Genomic DNA, 20,692 nt, shown 5'->3' with positions numbered 1-20,692 from the left:
CAGATAATTGGGTATAAGAGAAACCAGTGTGCCTACATCAAAATAGGGATTGATAAGAAAATGTGAACGTGGTACCCTGCTTACGTCTCTTATAAAGGGGTTCAACCGTATTCAGAATAGAGGGACCATGAAAAGAGCATGCATTCAAGAGGAAACTAGCAAAAGGAAAAGAAAACTGTTATTGCCAGCAGTTCACTTACGTGGTTGAAATGTTCACTGTACAGTCAAGAGCAAAATTTTGCGAGATGTTGGAGCGGTGCATGGAAGCTGTCTGGGAAACTAGCAGGTGCAGTGTGCATGTTGAGGCTACGCAGAATGTTTACTAAGCGCATGCACATCCTATATTCGCTAGTTTGCCTGCCTGATCGTGAAATCGGAGATCAGGCAGGCAAATGAGTGAATATAGAACGTGCATGCGCTTGGTAAACATCCTGCGTAGCCTCAATGTGCACACTGTAACGCCTAGTGTCCCAAAGGCAGCTTACGAGCAACGCTCCAGCATTTCGCAAAATTTTTTCTATGTCTATACACAGCCGCCAAGAATTCTATAAAGTCAACACAATTGCAAGTTCACAGGTGGTTTTATTGATATCTGCTTAGCTGTCGCCTCCAATTAGGTGTTGCAGTCAGTACCAAAGTTGTGTATAGATTGTTGCAAGCACCTATAGGTGGAAGATGCGACAAGTGCTCTTCAAGATAAAAAGCTTTCTTCACTTTCTCGGCCCCGTACAATGTCTTAGACTGTGCTTCCATGGACAACCAAATAGTAGCACATTTATGCACTGGGTGCTATCACTCAGACGAGCAAGAAAACATGGTGACAGTAACACAGTGCCTTCTAAACTAACAAGTGATAACTTCATCGGCACATGCTTACCTTTAACAAATGTACAACCCATAAAAAAAAAAACTCAGAATGTGACATCACAAAGGACTGGCTGTGGGGACATCTGGGATGCAAAAACAAAACATCAAATTGCCTCAAACACAGACTGGTGCCCTTGAGAAAATTTCAAAAAGCAATGTTTTGCAGTGACTGCAATTTAATGTAGACTAAGAAGAGGGATTTATTTACTGCCATGCAACCAGATTTCATTTAAAAAAAGTGTTACAAAAAGAATGTGCAGCCTGCCATTAGGACATGGGTCGTCTTACATGACCTGCTCATCAAATGAGGATTGCAGTGAAAGCAGTGACCACTATTGCAAGACGAGAGTGGAAGTTTCACAGAGCACAAGAGAGCGGCCCTTTCTGAACTCTTGTTCGAGGCTCACATCTGTAAAACACTGAGCCACAAGGGCTCAGAGCCAATGTCACCATAGGTAACATTCGTGAATGTCCCACAGACAACACCTGACATCAGGGAGGCATTACAACAGAGCATGCTGCTGGAGCCACCAGTGTCCTTCACTGTTCTCGCAGGTGGCACCACCACAAAGAATCATGGTCGTAGTCGTTCACAACATGGACGATTGCATCTTTCCAAAGCAGCTGAAACAGAACAAAATGATGTGGTCCAAACCTCACTGAGTGTATGAGTAAGTGCAGAAGAGAAAAGCACCAACGAGTCATAAGAGCAGAGGGAAATAATTCACACAAGCCATTTCACTATGGGTGACTAAACAAAGTGCATAAAGAAAGCAAGGGGATGTTCGCTTGAGAGCTTGGCATGTGCAGGCAACCATCTTCCCTTCGGTGTCACTTCCAGATGCAGTCCCCTCAACTCAATTCCAAAGGGGAGGAAGTGCAGGCTGTGATAAGGCAACTGAGTCAGGTGTTGGCCAAATGAGACAGTTGCAACAAGACATGGCGTGGCTATCACAGCAGTCAGTGTATGCGCATGGGTATTTGCATTTGCCGTGCCCTCGGCGCTAGCCTCCACATGGTCATTGCAGAACAAGCCCGATCTGAAAAATATGTTGCAAGAAAGAGCCACATGAGTGGGGGTGCATTGCCAGCATGGAGAATGTCCATAAGTGAATGACCTCTACTCTTTAAGTGGAGTGGAAGTCAAGGTGTGCTGGCAGTGTTGCTGGCAGCACAAGATGGCTCAAGTGATGATAATTTTACATAGACGGTACATACAAGGCAAAGAAGTCACACAGACATGTAGAATTCAAGTGATCAAACAGCGTGAAAAAAAGAAAGTGTCAGCCTCATGGTACCATTATTTTAATTAAGGGACCCAGTTGCAATGTTGGCCATGAAATGCCCTGACACACAGACAAGCACGGCTATACTCTTGACAAAATGATTGCTCCAGGTGAAGCATTCAACTGCTGCTCACTGTTAATTGATATAGCTGTCGTATTAGGCATGGCAGTTAGCAAGTATGTGGGATGGGTAACATATAGACATTATATCCCGATTTCTGAGCCTATGCATTGGCCTTACCTTGTTGGGAGCCATCTCAGGGCACCTCCAGTTGTACAGGTAGTACTGCAGGTTCCCATCTCCAATGCCAAACTTTAGCTTCTCCAGGAACTCCTTGTTGTCCATTAAGTCCAGGGCATTGAAAACATCATAGCCATTCTGTAAAGGCAGAAAAGCTCAGTATAAAACATACGTACAAAGCGTTACAATTTCTACACACTATCGCAGTGGCGTAGCCAAGGGTGCCTCCACATTTTCTCCTTCTAAGAATCTTAACTTATGAGTGTTTCACTGTAGTCACTTCCTGTTGATCTTACATAAGCGGTGATGTGATTACTGCAGACAGAACTGGACTTTCAAAAGCTGGCAGAATATTTTTCTGACTATAAAGACAATACTCACGTGCTATGCATTGCAGTGACAGTCATTCATGTGTTATCCACTCATGCATTACAGTGGATACATATCACCGCTTGAAGTTGTCTATATGCTGCTGGCATTCAGTCATAAGCAGACTAAAATACTGCTCGATTTTCGTAAGTAAGTAACACCACTAATCATATTTAACCACTCATTTCAATCAAGCATTGCATCATTTTAACTTTTTTTTTTCCCCAAAAAGGGGTTACAAACCAAAGGCAGAGACTATGATATACAAAATATTTTGAAGGCAATGTCTTTGTGGGCCTCTTGCACCTACTCCCTATAACGACTTATGGTGGCTATTTCTGACCAAATCCAGCCTGTGACTTTACAAAATTAAGATGCATAAGCAAAGTGGGAAAATTTTGTGAGAACAAACTAAAGTAATTCACGACATTCACATTCTTCAGTGCAGGAACACCAAGCCTCTACTAGTAGGATCTTCATGAGGTAGCAGTGATTAACATTTCAAAAAGAGTAAAAATGTGACATTGACTTCATTCAATCTGAATCCACTGACAGAGTTGTCCAACGCACTTTTGTTTAAAGTTATATTTTCCAATACAAAACAAGACAGAATGTAAGAAGACAAAGATGAGAAATTATCAACAGAGGTTAAAAAGCCGGCAGATCTCACACACTGTGGGAATCGACATAATGCGAAGTAGCCAGCAGAGAGCTGCATACATCGCCTTGTTTCACTTTGAGGAAAATGAAGTCGTTCATGTCATGACATCTAGTTCACTATATTATCCCATGTTTTTCATGCATGCATGCATGTACAATCTTTCATATAATGAAATGTATATTCTGGTATATACAATGCATGACCTGTCATTTATGTTCGTCACGCACTCATGTCATGCCATACTAATTTTGGTGCATATCCAGTTAACAAACCGGCCGGAAGCGCACCAAGACAGTGTCATGTAAATCATGCCGTACATGACATGCATTATGATTTGAGTGTTCGGACCTGTCATTTATGTTCATCATACAGTCACATCGTGCAATACCAGTTTTGGTGTATATCAAGCTGGGGAAACAGTCGCGAGTGCACCATGAGCGTGGCATGTAAATAATGCAGTACGTGAAATGCATGTCACGATTGTAATGTCACCACCTGCCATTAGTGTTCATTGTACAGTCGCGTGGCGCAATACCAACATTGGTGTATGTCAAGCTAGCGAAACAGCTGCGAGCAGGCCATGAGCGTGGCATGTAAATCAAGCCCTACACAACATGCATGTCATAATTTTCATGTTACCACCTGCCATTTATGTTCGTCATACAGTCACGTCACGAAATACCAATATTGGGGTGTACCAAGCTAGCGAAACGGCTGCGAGCACACCATGAGAGTGGCATGTAAATCATGCCCTAGACATGCATGTCATGATTTTCATGTTACCACCTGCCATTTATGTTCGTCATACAGTCACGTCACGAAATACCAAGCTAGCAAGACGGCCGCGAGCGCACCATGAGCATGGCGTGTAAATCATGCCCTACAGGACATGCATGTCATGAATGTCATGTCACCACTTGTCATTTATGTTCGCCATGCAGTCACGTCACACAATGCCAGTTTTGGTGTATATACCAAGCTAGCGAAACAGCCGCGAGCGCACCATGTAAATCATGATGTACATGAAATGCATGTCATGATCTTCATTTTACCACCTGTCATTTACGTTCTTCGTACAGTCACGTCACAAAATACCCATCTTGGGGTATACCAAGCTAGCGAACCGGCCGCGAGCGCAATATGAGCATGGCATGTAAATCATGCTGTACATGACACGCATGTCATGATTTTCATGTTACCACTTGTGATTTATGTTCTTCATACGGTCACGTCATGGAATACCAAATTCGGTACATGTCAGGATAGCGAAATGGCCGCAAGCGCATCATGAGCGGGGCATGTATGTCATGGAGTACATGACATGCACGCCATGATTTTCATGTTACCACCTGTCATTTATGTTCGCCATAAGAAATTTCTTGTTGTGCCAATTTCATTATATATCCATTTAATTAAACGGCAAAGGCCAGGAGAGCAATGGATGGACGGACGGACGGACGGACGCACGCATGGATGCGCTCAAAGTCGCAGAAGTTTGCTAAGAAATGCTTCGCATTTAAAAGCCCATCATATATGCTGCTGCTGCTACTAAGCACCTCTCTTCGTACGCATTTAAACTCATCTCACTTTACATGCCCATCCATTCTCCTTCCTGACTGGGAATGAGGATAGCAGGCCGTAAAATGCTGTGAAGACAAACAGCTGCTGCCCAATGAAGACCCAGTCCCATTGTCACAATACTGGCTCTAGCCTCTTCCCATTTTTGACTACTGGGGTGCTATTTTGTAAGCGTTCTGTCACAGAACAGAGGCGGGACCGAACAGAAGAACGAGAGGGAGCAAGCAGCCAATACCTAGCTAAGGAATTTGAGAATGTTTTTAGCGCACGAAAAAATATGAAATTGTTATAGCTGAACATTAATATTGTGTGACATTGTTTTTCAAAGCTTTAAACTGAAGAACGCGATTACTTCAACAATTTATTTGTGTTGTTAAGCGGTTTATTGGACGGCACTCGGCGACACTGCACTATGGCGACAGTCAAGGCAGAAGCACGGGCTCCGAGCGCGAGCGGCGTTTAGAAGAGGACGACCCACTAGGAGCCGCTGGAGAGCGCAACCGTTAAGCAGTACCAATTGCTTCGCCCCAATTACCCCGGGTACGAAAAGGGAGCCGTCCGGCGACCTAACAGCTCGTTACTATGAGTGGGTCATAGTAGGCCTTGAGGCGCTCCACGTTGACTATGTCGCGCCCTCGACGGCGCATGTCCGAAGCTGGTTCGATGGGTTCGATCACGTAGTTGACCGGGGATGTGCGCTCGACGACCCGGTAGGGGCCTTCGTATTTCGGCAGTAGTTTTGAAGAGAGGCCGGTTGCAGTGGCAGGGACCGAGAGCCATACGAGCGCTCCGGGGAGGAACGTGGACTCAGAAGTGGTGGTGCCACCACGAAGGCTCTTCTGCCGCTCTTGTTCGTGCGTTGTAAAGGCCTTTGCAAGCTCGCGACACTCTTCAGCAAGCCTGGCTGTGTCAGAAATAGGCGCACAATCAGATGGATCCGGCTTGTAGGGTAGTATCGTGTCAATGGTGTGCAACGGGTGCCTTCCGTACAACAGGAAGAAGGGTGTAAAACCAGTAGTGCTCTGAGGGGCGGTACTATAGGCGTAGGTGACGAAGGGCAGAATGGCATCCCAATTTGTGTGATCGGCGGCGACGTACATTGAGAGCATGTCGCCGAGCGTGCGGTTGAAGCGTTCGGTTAGGCCATTCGTCTGCGGGTGGTAAGCAGTAGTTTTGCGATGGACAGCATGGCACTCTTTGAGAATGGCTTCGATGACTTCCGACAAGAAGACGCGGCCTCGATCGCTGAGAAGCTCCTGGGGTGGACCGTGACGCAGCATGAATCGGTGTAGCAGGAAGGAGGCAACATCACGCGCTGTAGCCGCTGGGAGGGCAGCGGTTTCGGCGTATCGCGTTAGATGGTCAACGGCGACGATGGCCCAACGGTTACCAGCCGACGTCAGAGGAAGTGGCCCATACAAATCGATGCCCACGTGCCCAAACGGACGGTTAGGGCAAGGTAATGGTTGTAGACCGACTGGTGACACGTGCGTTGAAGGTTTTCGGCGTTGGCAATCGAGGCAGGAGCGGACGAACTTCTGCACGTAGCGGTACATCCCTCGCCAGAAGTATCGTTGTCGAATGCGGTGGTAAGTTTTGGATACCCCAGAGTGCGCGCATTGCGGATCAGAGTGGAAGGACTCGCATATTTCAGCACGCAGACTTCGGGGTATAACAAGTAGCCACTGGCGGCCGTCGGCGTTGTAATTGCGTCGGTGCAGTAGGTCGTCACGAATGGCGAAATGGTGGGCTTGACGACGCAACGCGCGAGTGGTTGGTGTTGTCGACGGATCAGTGAGCAAGTCTATTAGCGAAGCGATCCATTTATCCTTGCGCTGCTCGGTAGCGATGGTGTGAACATCGATAGAAGAAACAGCAGTGTGAGACACTGAGCAGGAGGCATTGTCGTCAGGCAAGGGGGAGCGCGAGAGGGCGTCGGCGTCAGCATGCTGACGTCCGTTGCGGTACAGCACGCGGATGTCGTAGTCTTGCAGGCGAAGTGCCCAACGGGCGAGACGGCCCGAGGGATCCTTCAATGACGACAGCCAGCATAGTGCAGTGGTGATCGGTGACGACATCAAATGGGCGACCATACAAATAAGGTCGGAATTTTGTAAGGGCCCAGATGATCGCCAGGCACTCTTTTTCCGTGACAGTGTAATTGGTCTCGGCTCTAGTAAGCGTACGACTTGCGTAGGCGACGACATATTCGGGGAACCCTGGTTTGCGTTGCGCAAGAACAGCACCGAGGCCTACACCGCTGGCGTCCGTGTGTACCTCCGTTGGGGCCGTAGGGTCGTAGTGGCGTAGTATGGGAGGAGACGTCAACAAACGACGGAGCTTTGCGAACGCGTCGTCGCATTCGGACGACCACGAATGTAGGGGCCCGTTGCTTCCAAGGAGCTTCGTCAGCGGCGATATGATGGTGGCAAAGTTGCGTATGAAACGTCGAAAATAGGAGCACAGTCCCACGAAACTGCGCAGTTCTTTGACGGACGTAGGTTTGGGAAATTCGGCCACGGCCCGAAGCTTGGCCGGATCGGGAAGGATTCCGTCCTTGGACACGACGTAGCCTAGGATTGTCAGCTGCCGTGCTGCAAATCGGCACTTCTTCAGGTTCAATTGGAGGCCGGCGTTGGTCAAACGCGTCAAAACATGCCGCAGACGTTGAAGATGCGTGGAGAAGTCCGGAGCGAAAACGACGACGTCGTCCAGGTAACACAAGCACGTGTGCCATTTCATGTTGCGCAGAACGGTGTCCATCATGCGCTCGAAGGTCGCGGGCGCATTGCACAGACCAAACGGCATGACGTTGAACTCGTACAAGCCGTCGGGCGTGACAAAGGCTGTCTTCGGTCGAGCGTCATCAGCCATGGGTACTTGCCAGTACCCCGAGCGCAAATCGAGAGATGAAAAGTATTCTGCTCCTTGGAGGCTGTCAATCACGTCGTCGATTCGTGGCCCCGGGTTCAATCCCCAGCACCTCCACCAATTTGTTAAGCGGTTTATTGGACGGCACTCGGCGACACTGCACTATGGCGACAGTCAAGGCAGAAGCACGGGCTCCGAGCGCGAGCGGCGTTTAGAAGAGGACGACCCACTAGGAGCCGCTGGAGAGCGCAACCGTTAAGCAGTACCAATTGCTTCGCTACAGTGTTAGCATCTTGACATGGCGCTAGGTGGTGTCACAGTTTCGAGAGACGGTGGATAGTGGCTCTGGCTACCACGCTGTTCCAACCAATGCTTCTAGTATTTGTCCACTTGTAGTAATATTTCAACAGTGCCAGCACTCGAACCGTTATTCAGACGAAAGTGCCGCCGGAACTCCTCTTCAGTCATCACCTCAAGCGCATCTTCTACCTCAGGGCTTCATTTCTGGGTGACTGCAGCAGCCACGCAGGCGACACGAAATTGCATGAACGAGAACGGAGACGCCATTTTCGCAAACTGTCACAAAAGGGAGATGGCTGAATACCAGTCAGCGCGTGAAGCCGATCTTCCTCTCCTCAACCCACGTGAATACATTTCGATCCAATCCAAGTCCGGAGGCCGTTTTGTATCCCTTTTTGTCGATAGAACGGGGAGAGGAGGTCGACGGAACGAGGTCTCCGGCCGTTCTGTGGCTATAACGTGACCGTTCTATGGCTTTTCCAAGCTATTCTCACGTCTCGGACCGTTAAACAATGAATGAACATATTGAATTTGAATTTGAATCGAGCCTCGACCAATCCCGTGCAGCTCATAGAATGCTCCGCCTCCGTTCTGTGACAGAACGCTTACAAAATAGCACCCCTGCGAGTTTTTTCAGGATATCCAGAATTACTTCCCCGATTATGGCAGATTAAATGGTGCAAACCACTGCTAGTGATCGTTCAAGCGTACTGACAGACCCAAGAAGCTGTGTTGACAATCGCTACGTTCCACTTTGTTCAAAGCCAAACTAGTAGCACTTCAGCCTATCCTACACACTTAACTGACATCCGCAACAAAATTCTAGACAACATAAAAATGCCACTTTCAGATGGCATGGATATATTAAAATTTTAAGCAAGAAGCAGAAGCATCAGGAATAGCTCACGAAAATAAGTCATTTTCGATATGACAACTGCAAAAGAAGTTGCAATTAGTACTTTCTGGGAGTGACGCATGACAACGGCATTGCCTAGCACATGTGCCTCCTCATCACTGCCTCAGAGATAAGGAGGGCCCGTAACATCTTGAAGGCTGCGTGCCGGGTACACACCACAGTGGCAACAACCAGGTGCTTCCGCCATCTGATGAAGTGTAATTTAAATTATGCTTATAAAAAAAGAAAGAAAAAGGAAATACCAGCCCTGCAGCATTGATAAGATTGCTTCAGAGGTATACATTACTCTCTCATAGCAAATTCAGCCAAAATGAAATTCTGTAGGAGCCAGCGCTTGATGTTGCAGCCTGTTTGGTTTTTGCACTGATGCATGACAGCTCTCAAGCTTTATACCCTTCAATACATTACGCTCCCATGCAACATCAACACGTTCACTGCAGCATGGGTCACCGGTGGGTGACCTGTGCTCCTCCTATGCGGCCGCAATGTCACGAGTATGCCTCTGCTTGCGGATGCGATAACTTCTTCACACTTGTATGCAGAAGTACAATTCTTGTTGCAAGAGGTAAGAAATGGCCAGAAGAATACTTTTCTGGTGTTAGATGAGGTGACCCACCGGTGACCCACAATGCACTCAATGAAAATGTCTTCATACTGCGTGCGGTGTGACCCACCGGTGACCCACGGTCAAGAACTCTCCGTCATGTGCTGCCGTCTAAGGAGGCTTGAGAATGAAACCAGTGCATATATTTTTATTGCAATCGACGTGGGATGGCGATGTTGCTTTTAGGGAGCGGAGTGGCGGCTTAATCCTCTATTGTATTGCTTGCCACCATTTTGCCATGGCTTTTCAAGTACGTTTCACCCGAGTAAGTATGCATGCGTTCTTCCTGCTGCTCCCAAACATTTTAGCGCGGTTTGTAGATCATCATGTCTTTTACGGATGCAAAAGAAAGCACAACACAGAGGAACCAAACGTGTGTTTGCATTTTCTGGTGCCAGACACTTCATATTTCAGCTTGGCTTTACGCAAAAAAGGCAAGAAATGGCTCTGTCTTTCAAATAAGCGCGCCAAACGCCAGCTGCAAAGGTAGCAGCGCCATCTCTTTGGAGCGAGTGAAACAGGCACAGGCACATGACCCACCGGTGGGTCATGGCGTACCTAGAAGATATGCTGAGTGGCCCTAAAACGAGACCTCAAGAAAGCATGCCGCAGCGAACGTGTTAAAAGGTTGCACTAAGCCACACAAGGCTACAAACAGCGAAACTGGATGATTCTGAAGACTGATCTGGTTGCTTCTAGGTTGTTTCTAGGCCTTAGCTAGGTGATGCAGGCTGGTTCTAGGTTGCTTCTCGGTCGTTCCTAGGCTTTAGCTACGTGATGCTAGGTTGTTTCGACGTTGATTCTTAGTGCGGAGACGTTCGAGTTAAACCACAGACAGTCACAGACACAACACGGATGTTCAAACTGTAGAGACAAAACCTTGTGCTAAAACCAAGCGTTCACACCTCTCATAGATCTATGGGCACATCGTCGTTCGTGTAGCCCTTCCCATTCCCTAGTGTTGAGCTAACTCTTGCCTTCTTCCTTTTTAGTGTGCTAGTGGTGAGTAGTGGGATTTACCCAATTTCTGTGGCACATATCCGTTTACAATGATGAAGTGGTGAGTAGTGAGATTTCCAAATTACTGTGGCACATACCCGTTTATGATGATGATAGTTTTTTGGTTCGCCGGACAAGGAGGGATTTACTAAAGAGCTTTGCTGTTAGAAGTACGCCCCAGTATTCTGCCATCTGTAAAAGTGTTCACACTGTGTTCAACAGCAAGCACATCCTTTCTGCTCCCACATCAACAGGCAAGCAGAACATGGAAGGCAAATCCCATTAGCAGGCACTCAGCAATATGGCTTATACTGATGGTACATTCGACTGCACTCAAGCTCAGTTTACAGCTCAGTTTACAGCAGGTATGCGTTAGCAAGTGGGGCACGATTACATGAACAGAGCCATGAGATTGGGCGCCGGCACGCCAGAGGCGTCTACCGGCAACCTCAATAAGGAATATATGTGCAAACTTTTTGCCACCACAAGCCATGACACGCTCGCCATCAGGAAGGAGAGTTGGCCAGCAAGACATGAACCGCCAACCAATACTCTCCAACCTGGTGCTGATGCCCTCCGACGCCTGGCACCAGCACGCTCCCCCGCTTAGCCGTGTAATATCCTGTGGAAAGTACACGTTGCCTGGGGAGAGCTATGCTCAGAGGCCGCGGCTCCTACTAAGGTGGATTACACGGGCGCCCAACCACCCGCACCGTTTAGGCACCTCTGAGCATGAATGGAACTGGACACAAACTGGACCAGCCTACGAGGACTTACGCCTGGGCTGCGGCACCCGTTACGCTGGGTTACAGAGGGACGCAAGCACCTCCTGCCTATGCAGCACAGTTGTATGGCACTCTCACAAGGAAAGCGTTCCCATACCAAGGCCTCTGAGCCGTCAGATTACAGGAGCTTACCATTCTCCCAGCCATTTTGGCATAGTTGTGTTTGCCTTGCGCGAACTAAGATGTAAATCTTTCTTGGATGCAGGCCAGTGGCAGAGTGGACCTTGTCCATTCGTGTGAACTCTGATCGAATGCCGCACCCCCAGGTAAAAGGTTACAGAGGCTCACCACAAACCTCCGGATTGGCTCATCCCAGGCAGGGTACAGCGAACACACCGAAGCCTTCTAAAGATTATGGAAAGAGAAAGCCTGCCCCAGCCAAAATGTATTGCACTTCCCAATGCAATCAAAGGAGCCGCATGGTTGGGTTTCATCCGATCTCTGTCATGCTACCAGATCCAAAGGAGAAGAGCCTCCAAGCTCTGCGAATGAACCAGGCAAATTGTTCCAAGTGGAAAAAGGCAATGCGTTTTTTTTTCTTTCTGCATTTTTCCCTTGATACTGTCTACCTCATAGGGAGCCTGTTTGAGGGCGCTGGTTTCCGACGCGCGCAACAGTCTAGTCACGTGTCACTTTTCATATCTCGCGGGCTTTCTTGATCAAGCAGAAAAAATTAGCGTGCAATTAGCACGTTGCTGAAAGCAGCGCAGTTAGATGCCATTTGAACATGCCTACATACGCCTCATTGACATTTTGACAATTAGGTGAGTACTTGTCGAGTTACAAATATAATTATGACTAATTAGTTAAACCTCATAAACGAAAAAAATAGCAGTGGCTACTCCAGTGTACTAGGAACAATATTCAGTAGGTTTGCTTCGCGTAACGCCGGTCCTCTTTTTTTAAATCGTGCTGTGTGATAGCTGGGACACCCTGTATATATATACACCAAAGCCAACGGCCTCCACAATCCAGTCTCAAGGCCCTTCCGCTAGACTGCATGACATACCAGTTTATGGTAACTTTTAAATGCGATTTAAAAATATAAATCCTATACAGGCAGCAAAAAGGATGCTAGAATCTGTCACTATAGTTCACTGTCTTTTCATTTCCACCAGGATATAATTACACGTCCTGGCCAGTTGTAGGTCCCTTTAATACTTCTGGTCTCGAAAAACGGCTGTCTGCTTAGCGTTCAGGGTGTCTACCAATTTAATTTTTCCAAATTCCCCAACTTTTCCAGGTTTTCCATGATAATTTAAAGCAAATTTCATGACTGATGCATCTGCTTGGAAAACTCTGGGCACTGGAAACAAACCCTCAAGTGGTAAAAAAAAGATCCATGGGTCGCTATACTGTTCAGCAGGGTGTCGGAACGAAATGTTTTTCGTTTCGATTTTAGTTTCGTTCCACCGCAAAAAGTTCCGTTCCGTTTCTGTTCCGGAACGAAAAAAAAAAAAAAATGTTCCGTAACGGTTCGTAACAGTTCCTTTTTATGGAAAAATTTGAAGTTAAGGTAATCATAACGAACATTGGATTTGTGATGTAGTTACTTGCCCTGCTCTTAGGAAAGTGGGACAAGTGTAAAATATGTTCTTCAGATGAGCGGAAGTAACTGTGCCACGAATTTCTACCAACTAGCACAAACCAGTATTAATTTCAAAGTCATAGTATTTATTTTCTCAAAAGACAAATACGAATTTCTTAGTGGGCTCAATGCTTTGTGTCAAGGGAGTGAACACGATGTCAGAAGCAGCACGTCATTGAGTGTACTCTCTGATGTGCGAGACCGCTGTTCTGATAAAGAGATTGCCACACCTGCGCGACACACGCAGCACAGTCACAACGAAAGCTGGAAGAGCGGACATTGTAGAGCCCGCTGGAGAGCCTCTTGGGGCAATAATACAAGTACACATGCAAGGTACCCACTACGCCATAAATCATCCCAATTCTTCTGAAGTAGAGAAGTTCCCACTATGCCACTTTTCGTCATTCTTCGGAGTCTCGTGGTACACGCTACACATCTGTAAGACATTATGTGCACTTTGTGATGTGACTGATGACGATAAAGAATTATGGCTGAGCACATTGCAGTGGGTGGGGTGCAGTGTGGCGGAATGGGTGCCTCCATTCCATTTCAATTCCATTGCGGGGAATTAGAACTTGCCGCAATTCCATTCCTTTCAATTCCTCGGAATGAAAAAACTTAGCCCATTCGCACTCCGGGAATGGCCGGGCAGTTCAATTCCACCAATGTAATACCTCCACGTAAGAAAGGCATCTTGATAGTTTTATTGAGTTAGGAATGAACGCCCCATAAAGCTGATGTCATCAGATGCATTAAGAACTGCAAGAGTACGCAAAACATGTTACCAAGGTCGAGGGATAGTAGCTTGGTTACAAATCTTGTGCAGTACAACCACCCTACTAATTCCCATAGGGGCAGTTCTCTCGTTACCTATAGTATTTGCATGGTCAGTATGTTTAAACGAATGGTGGTGTTTTAATATTGTTTATGCTTAAATGTGTTAATGCTAAAATGACGACATAGCGTATTTTTATGCTGACAAAAGTAGTATTCAAGAAGACTAAGCAGTTTTGCCACGCATCTGGAGCGGTTGTGAATATGGAGAAAAATAAGATTTGGTTAATGAGGAATAAGACCCTCTAGATCTGCTGGTATTAGTTGGAACAGTGCACCGCTCGGGCACCTTGTGCCTTTGTATCAAATACGGAACACTAGACCGCACTGCTCGTCAGCACTCACGCTTGTCAAGCACTCCTCGCAAGCATAGAAGCACTAGCGTGGCACTGTTGTGGAAGACCCGACTGCCACGCAGAGGGCGCGGATTGAAATGCCATCCGATCCTACAAATTTGTTTCTCATTTATTTTTCTTTTATATCACGCGATAGCGGTCACAGACACCGGCGGCGGTGGACAACTATGGCTCCAAAATCAGCTGTTGTGATCTCATAACAGCTTTCGCTGTAACAAACTTCAGCGCCAACAATGCCCTCTCTACGCTGGCCTGCGTGACAGGCGCGCAAAAATCCACTTGCGTTAATATAAACATCTCTGGTTGCCACTATTTTCATTTTTTGCACAATTTAAACATATTTTGCTTTGGAATTCCTGCCTGAGGTACGCGCTAATACCGTACCCTGAGATATGCTCCCATTGCACGAGCTCAGTTGCTCCGGATTGCGAAGTTTTCTCGTGAACCGAAAAATGATTGAAAAAATTTTGTTTTCACTCCGGAACGAAATAATAAAGTTTCGGTTACGTTTTCGTTCCGGTCCAAAATATCGTTTTTTTTCGTTTTTCGTTTTCGGTTTTCGTTCCGTTCCGACACCCTGGTGTTCAGACACAATTTCTGCTTTTGTGACACATTTCTTGACTAGAAAACCATTTAAAGATGCCTTCCCGTCAGGCGCAATGGCCACTGGCTTAGCAGGCACACTTTTAGCACTCGTGCTTGGCACAGCCGATACGCATTCACTCATCGCAGTCACAGAACACAGTAAGTTGGGACCAGCACTAAAAAACGTGCAGATGTTTGGGAAGCACTTGGGGACGAGCTCACAGTGGCTGGGTGTTTCTTGCTCACAGCATGACTGGAGACAGCTGCGATGCCCATATTACTGAGCAAGAAAGTCTTCTGGCACACTGCACACTGGGCCTTACTTGTTTTGTCCGGCACTGCTCTAATCCATGACGAATGCTCGGATATTTCCGCGTTCAACCAATCAGAGTTATATGAACACTTCTTCGCGGGAGGCATGGCGACTCACTGCATTGCAAGAAGAATGGCAATACGGCTGCGGTCTAGGCAGCTTAGCATGTGGATTAGATCTGATCTGACCTGGATTATCGTATTTACTTTGCTATTTATTTGTGTCCCCGCCTAATTTGCACACCCCTAAAATATACTTTTCAGTAAAAAAGAATGACTAGTACTCGCGCATTCTGTGGACCTTGCCTAGACAACAACCAACGACAGTCACAAAAACGGAGTTGTACTGCAAGATTTCCTTTTTTTTTTTTCTCACATGATGGACACACACGCTTGCATTTTAAGTCTCTGGGCTCTAACACTTGGGGCGCAATGTAAGTGCTCCGACGCCTGTAATGAAAGCTGGGAGTTGCGTTTAAAGCGCTGACGCATTTGTGGCGGCACAGAGGAATCTGCCAGGCCGCAACAGACGGCGGGGCAGCACCATGGCCGTGCCTCAATTCCGTAGACGAATCACGGATGCCGGCGTGTTCCTTTCGTTTACGAGCTCTTCTATGGAAGTGATGCTAAAGAATAATCACAGATTTAGTGACATGATCGATCTCAAGAAACTGAAATGAGACTTCACTGTAGTTACCCCATGCTACCAGCAATAGGTGCGTAGCTGAGGACGTTTGCCACTGCACTGCCACTGAATAAGCTTGACATGGCCCGGCAAGCCTCTGCTGATGACACTTCTTGCCTAACCAGAAGGCATCCAAGCCGACCCGAGATCATGGCCAAGGCAAACATGCACAAATTTATCGGCATGAGTAATGAGCTCGGAAAGTGAGATATGCAGCGCAATCTGCGGAAGCAACAGTTATGCACTACCTACTTTCTTTTTTACGCTTCTAATTAGATGTTCACTGTGGTTGCAGCAGAAGGAGCGACTTTTTAAGCTTTGATCAATGGTAATGATTGTCTTCGTGACGGTCACACAGACTGCCGTCAATTTCCATGACCTGGCCAGGTTTTTCAGAAATTCCATGACTATTCCCTGACTTTTCTAGACATGTCCAAATTCCCCGAATTGTCCAGGTTTTCCAGATTGAAAGACACCCCGGCGTTTTTCTCTTGCGTTCATGTGAGGCGGCACCGGGAGTACTGTATTGTGCAATTTCAAACACTATGTGCCTGGATCGGTTGCTTGTCTCCTTCTGAGCACTGTATGACAGTACCTACCAGTGCACACTGCCATTTACAAAACAACCGGTACAAAGTGAAAAAAGGAGAAAAAACACTCAAGGTCACAACGCGCGCTGGTGTAGCTTCTTGCCCCTTTGTCGGCCTGTTTTTGATGGCTGCATTTGATTTCACTGAACTACAGTAGAAACCCGCAATAACGAAATCCCAAGAGAACGAAATTCTCACCGCAACGAAATATTTTCGGAGCACCGGTGAACACCCATAGGAGTCAATGCATTTCTTAACTCGCAACTACAAAAGATATTCATACCGCAGTCCCTCATTAACAAAATTTTTGAAACACGAGTGCACGAATAATCCACTCTCGCAACATTACCGTAAAAACCCGCATATAGCTCGGACCCGCATATAGTCCGGGGTGTAATTCGGGGATAGCAAACGTGAGAAAAAAAGTTTTCACCCGAATATAGTCCGAGGAAAATGGAAAAAATGCATTTATTGACATTTCATTCATCGTCGTCGTCGGACGCACTCTCTTCCGAAGCTCCCTTGTCGGAAATGTTCTCCCACAGCACATCATCCTCAGTGCCATCAAGCGCGTTGGAGATGGAGCACTTTTTGAAGGCGCGGCAAACGAGCGCCTCTGGAATGCAGGCCCAAGCCTCGACTATCCACGAGCAGAGCATCGCTGGCGAGGCCCGTTTCAGCCGTCCGGCAGGGGTCACTTCTGGTTCTCCGGACCTCATCCACTCCACGTACAGGCGCTTGACATGGTCCTTAAATGGCTTATTAAGGCACACATCAAGCGGCTGCAGCTGTGATGTCATCCCTCCCGGGATGACGACGAGCTCGGTGCGGGAGTCGCGCAGCAGTCGCTTTACGGAGTCGGCCAGGTGACACCGAAACGCGTCGAGCACAAGCATCGAAGGGAGCCCCAGCAGTGCTCCGGGCCGTCGACACCACACGGACTTTATCCAGTCAAGGACTAACGATTCGTCCATCCACCCCTTGTCCTGGCAGCGGACGACGACATTTTTCGGGAACTTCTCCCCCTTCGGCAGCGTCTTTCGTTTGAACACCACGTAGGGTGGCAGCTTGCGACCGTCAGCCGTGCAGGATAACATTACAGTCACCCGCGTTTTTTCGTTTCCAGTCGACCGCACGATAACTTGCCTGGAGCCTTTTTGATGCACCGTCAGCGCCGAGGGCATATCCAGGTAGACCGGCGTCTGATCCGCGTTGCCGATCTGGCCCAGCTGAAAGGGGACTGCCTTTCGCAACGCAATTATGTACCTTTGAAAAGCCACGAGGTGCTCTTCGTAGCTCTCTGGTAGCTTCTGGGAGATCGACGTACGCCGACGTAGGGAGAACCCAGCGCGGCGCATGAAGCGAGACACCCAATGCTTGCTCGCTTTGAAATCCTCTGGCTGAATGCCTTTGTCTCGAGCGATCTCCCTTGCCTTCGCTTGTAGCAGCTCGATGTTGACAGCGAGATGTGCAGCTCGCTGCTCCCGCACAAAGTCTGTGAGTTCTCGTTCCACGTCAGGAAATGCTCCATTTTTTGGTCCGCGGAAACTTTTTCGCTGGCCGCTGCATGCAAAGAGGGCTTCCTTCTGCTTCCGCCAACCGCGAATGCTCCGCTCGTTGACTCCGAACTGCCGCTCCGCGGCACAGTTGCCGATGGTTTCGGCAGCAGCGATAACTTTTCTTTTAAAAGCAGCAGAGTACTGCCTGCGCGGTCCTGACATGGCGTAAAATCACAGGAGCAAAATCGAGGCCGTCGTTATGGGCACCAAGTTGAAGCAAAGACCACTGACCAACAGACCAGTTAAGACTAACGCCGCTAACACTACCTAGCGCAGAAGCGCGCAGACAGCTGATGATGATGATAGCACCGCGCTATGCCGAAACCGAAACTGAATTTGGGCCGAAAATTCTTGGGACCCGCATATAGTACGGGGCCGAAATTTCGCACCCTAAAATCTAGAAAAAAACCCCGGGCTATACGCGGGTTTTTACGGTAACTACATTCGAAAACTGCTGAAATGCATTCATGCTACACTTAAATTGTGCAAAACTATCGCTACAGCGCACTTGAGAAGCAGCCGCCATCATTGTTTACAAAAAAAACAAAGTTGGTGACAATGATGATGACGATGGCTTGCCGAAACACCTGCTCGTTATCGCGGACTACGTAGCCAAATCCACATTCCTCATGGAGTTTCATTCGTTGGCTTGGCTCTGTGCTTTGCTTTGTCGGCGTTGCGCGCACATGGTCGCGTGTGTGGAGCCATTTATGGAGTGTTTGCTTGGTAGCTTGGTGTAACGTGAACTGTGTGTTGCGATTGCTTCGTCCGATTTCGCTGCCTGCAAAGATCCTGCCTCCAACGAAAAAGCGGGAGTTCATCACGCTGGAAGATAAGGCTGCAATCATCAGTGATGTGGAAAAGGGCAGGAAAAAAATGGACATCGCCGAAGAATTCGGCGTTGCGTGCAGCTCGCTGTCCACAATTCTGCGCTGATCCGTGCTGATCCAGCGGAGCCGGAAGAAGGTTCGCCTGTAGGCGCACTTTATGACGGTACTGGTGACAGCGCAGTGCCGCCGTCACTGAACAGTGCATGGGGCAAACTCTGTGCTGTGGCAAACAAGATTCCCAATCGAGAGGCATGAAATTGCTGCATGGTAAGGCCCGCCAAAGCAAACTTGCTGACTTTTCGAAATAAAATGTGTTTTTTGTAAATTCCATGTCTTTTCTGCCGCATTCTCGTGCCAACGAAATTCCCGCAAGAGCGAAATTTTGTGCTTTCCCCACCGATTTCATTATTGCGGGTTTCAACTGTATGCTCATCCAGTTGTGACATTTATTCAAGGTAACAGTAGTGCCCACCTGCTCTGAATTGGGAGCAGCACAAGTGAAAATGAATAAGCAAATACTCACATTCTTGGTGATGACTAGGGCATCCTGCATGAGGTCCACCAGGGGAACAGAGGTGGCTACACTGTAGAAAGCATAGGCTGCCCGCAGCACCTTATGTACAGCATGGTGCATCACCGTGGATGGTAGAGAGTAGAAACTCACAAAGTCCGTTAGCGTCTGGTTCTCCCCCTGTAACAGGTGTGAAGAACAGGCACAACACTTTGCACCAATAACTTGGACAGAACACCGCAAGAAAGAAGTTAGGTTAGCATTTTGTTTTCTTTCTTAAATATAAATAGTAAGAGTTCCCCAGTGTCTCTGAAGACACCACTGCTGGGGTAGCCAGCAGTGGCTGTTATGCCTGCTTGCTCCCAATTCAAAAGGTGATCAACGGCAGTGCACTGGCGGCATTATGGTGGCACTGCTATGATAACAGTAAAGCCACACAGGGGAAAAAAAAAGAAAAAACGAGAAACAACCTCCTCCTTTTTTTTAACCTTATATGGTTAGACCGATCACTGGCCCCCCTCGATACATCTTCCTCCACAACCAGCATCAAATTGCCATCTTGGTCTATCTTAACTATGCTTCACAGCTCCAGAGACAATGCAGTGTGGTGAAGCATTCAAACAGCGTCAGTGGGGTTGCGATACATGGTCGGCGATCAATGCCAGCGCATACACTTGGTCTTCGGCTAGAAGCATGCGTTCTGCGATAATTTGTGCGCCTTATAGTCGGTATTTATTGAGTATGAAGGAGCATCAGCCACAGTAAGTTGTAATGATGCTAGAATGCACCACACCAGTCACAAACACAAGGTTCTCTTTCGAGCATCCTTTTCCTATCCTTTTTTTTTGATAGGCAGGCTGTTGGTTTTCTGGTTAGGTTGCTCCTAGAGTGAAAGCTCTACTCCTCCATGCCTCACAAGGGCATTCATCTTGTCTCAATGACCTTTAGCTGCCAGAGCACAAGCGCGACACAAGGCCTGTCCAGCTGGTCTTGGCAAAAGAAGAAGAGTCACATGGCTCAAGGCGTGAGCCAGAGAAATAGGAGGACGCTTTTGGCTCTCGGCCAGCTCGGATCCTACAGCCGCAGCTGCTACTCTTTTGTCCCTGCGTCTCTCTCACTCCAAGTCACCCCATGTGATCCACTGCAGAGAGGCATCGCAGCTGCGCTCACTTGGAGCCTTGCCGCTGCGATGCCACATGACAAGGCGAAGGTTTGCCATGGATGGTGTGTCAGCTGGGCTGTTTCTTCTGTTTCGAATGACTATTTAACTCCTGCCGATTGCAGAAGTCGTATGTGCTATGCTCGCCTTGTCATTATTGCTGCACCACAATACACACTGCGTATATTGTGGTGTATCCAGTATAT

The 20,692-nt window shown here is 47.7% G+C and overlaps 1 protein-coding gene across 1 annotated transcript in view; it reads right to left on the bottom strand.

Annotated features, from left to right (window-relative positions):
* Positions 1–562: 562 nt before the first annotated feature.
* The window catches only part of LOC119388236 (glycylpeptide N-tetradecanoyltransferase 2), a 67,860-nt gene continuing 47,730 nt past the window's right edge, over positions 563–20,692 (bottom strand). Inside the window, exons 11-13 of the mRNA XM_037655898.2 lie at positions 19,340–19,507; positions 2,395–2,532; positions 563–1,907 (exon numbers count right to left, since the gene is read on the bottom strand). Of these exons, the coding sequence (XP_037511826.1) occupies positions 1,887–1,907; positions 2,395–2,532; positions 19,340–19,507 (327 nt within the window). The 3' untranslated portion in view covers positions 563–1,886. The remainder of the gene's footprint in view (positions 1,908–2,394; positions 2,533–19,339; positions 19,508–20,692) is intronic.

Source organism: Rhipicephalus sanguineus, chromosome 3 (assembly GCF_013339695.2).
Source record: "Rhipicephalus sanguineus isolate Rsan-2018 chromosome 3, BIME_Rsan_1.4, whole genome shotgun sequence".
Lineage (NCBI taxonomy): Eukaryota > Metazoa > Arthropoda > Arachnida > Ixodida > Ixodidae > Rhipicephalus > Rhipicephalus sanguineus.
Note: the sequence above shows the minus strand (reverse complement) of the source record. Positions and strands in the feature narration are given on the sequence as shown.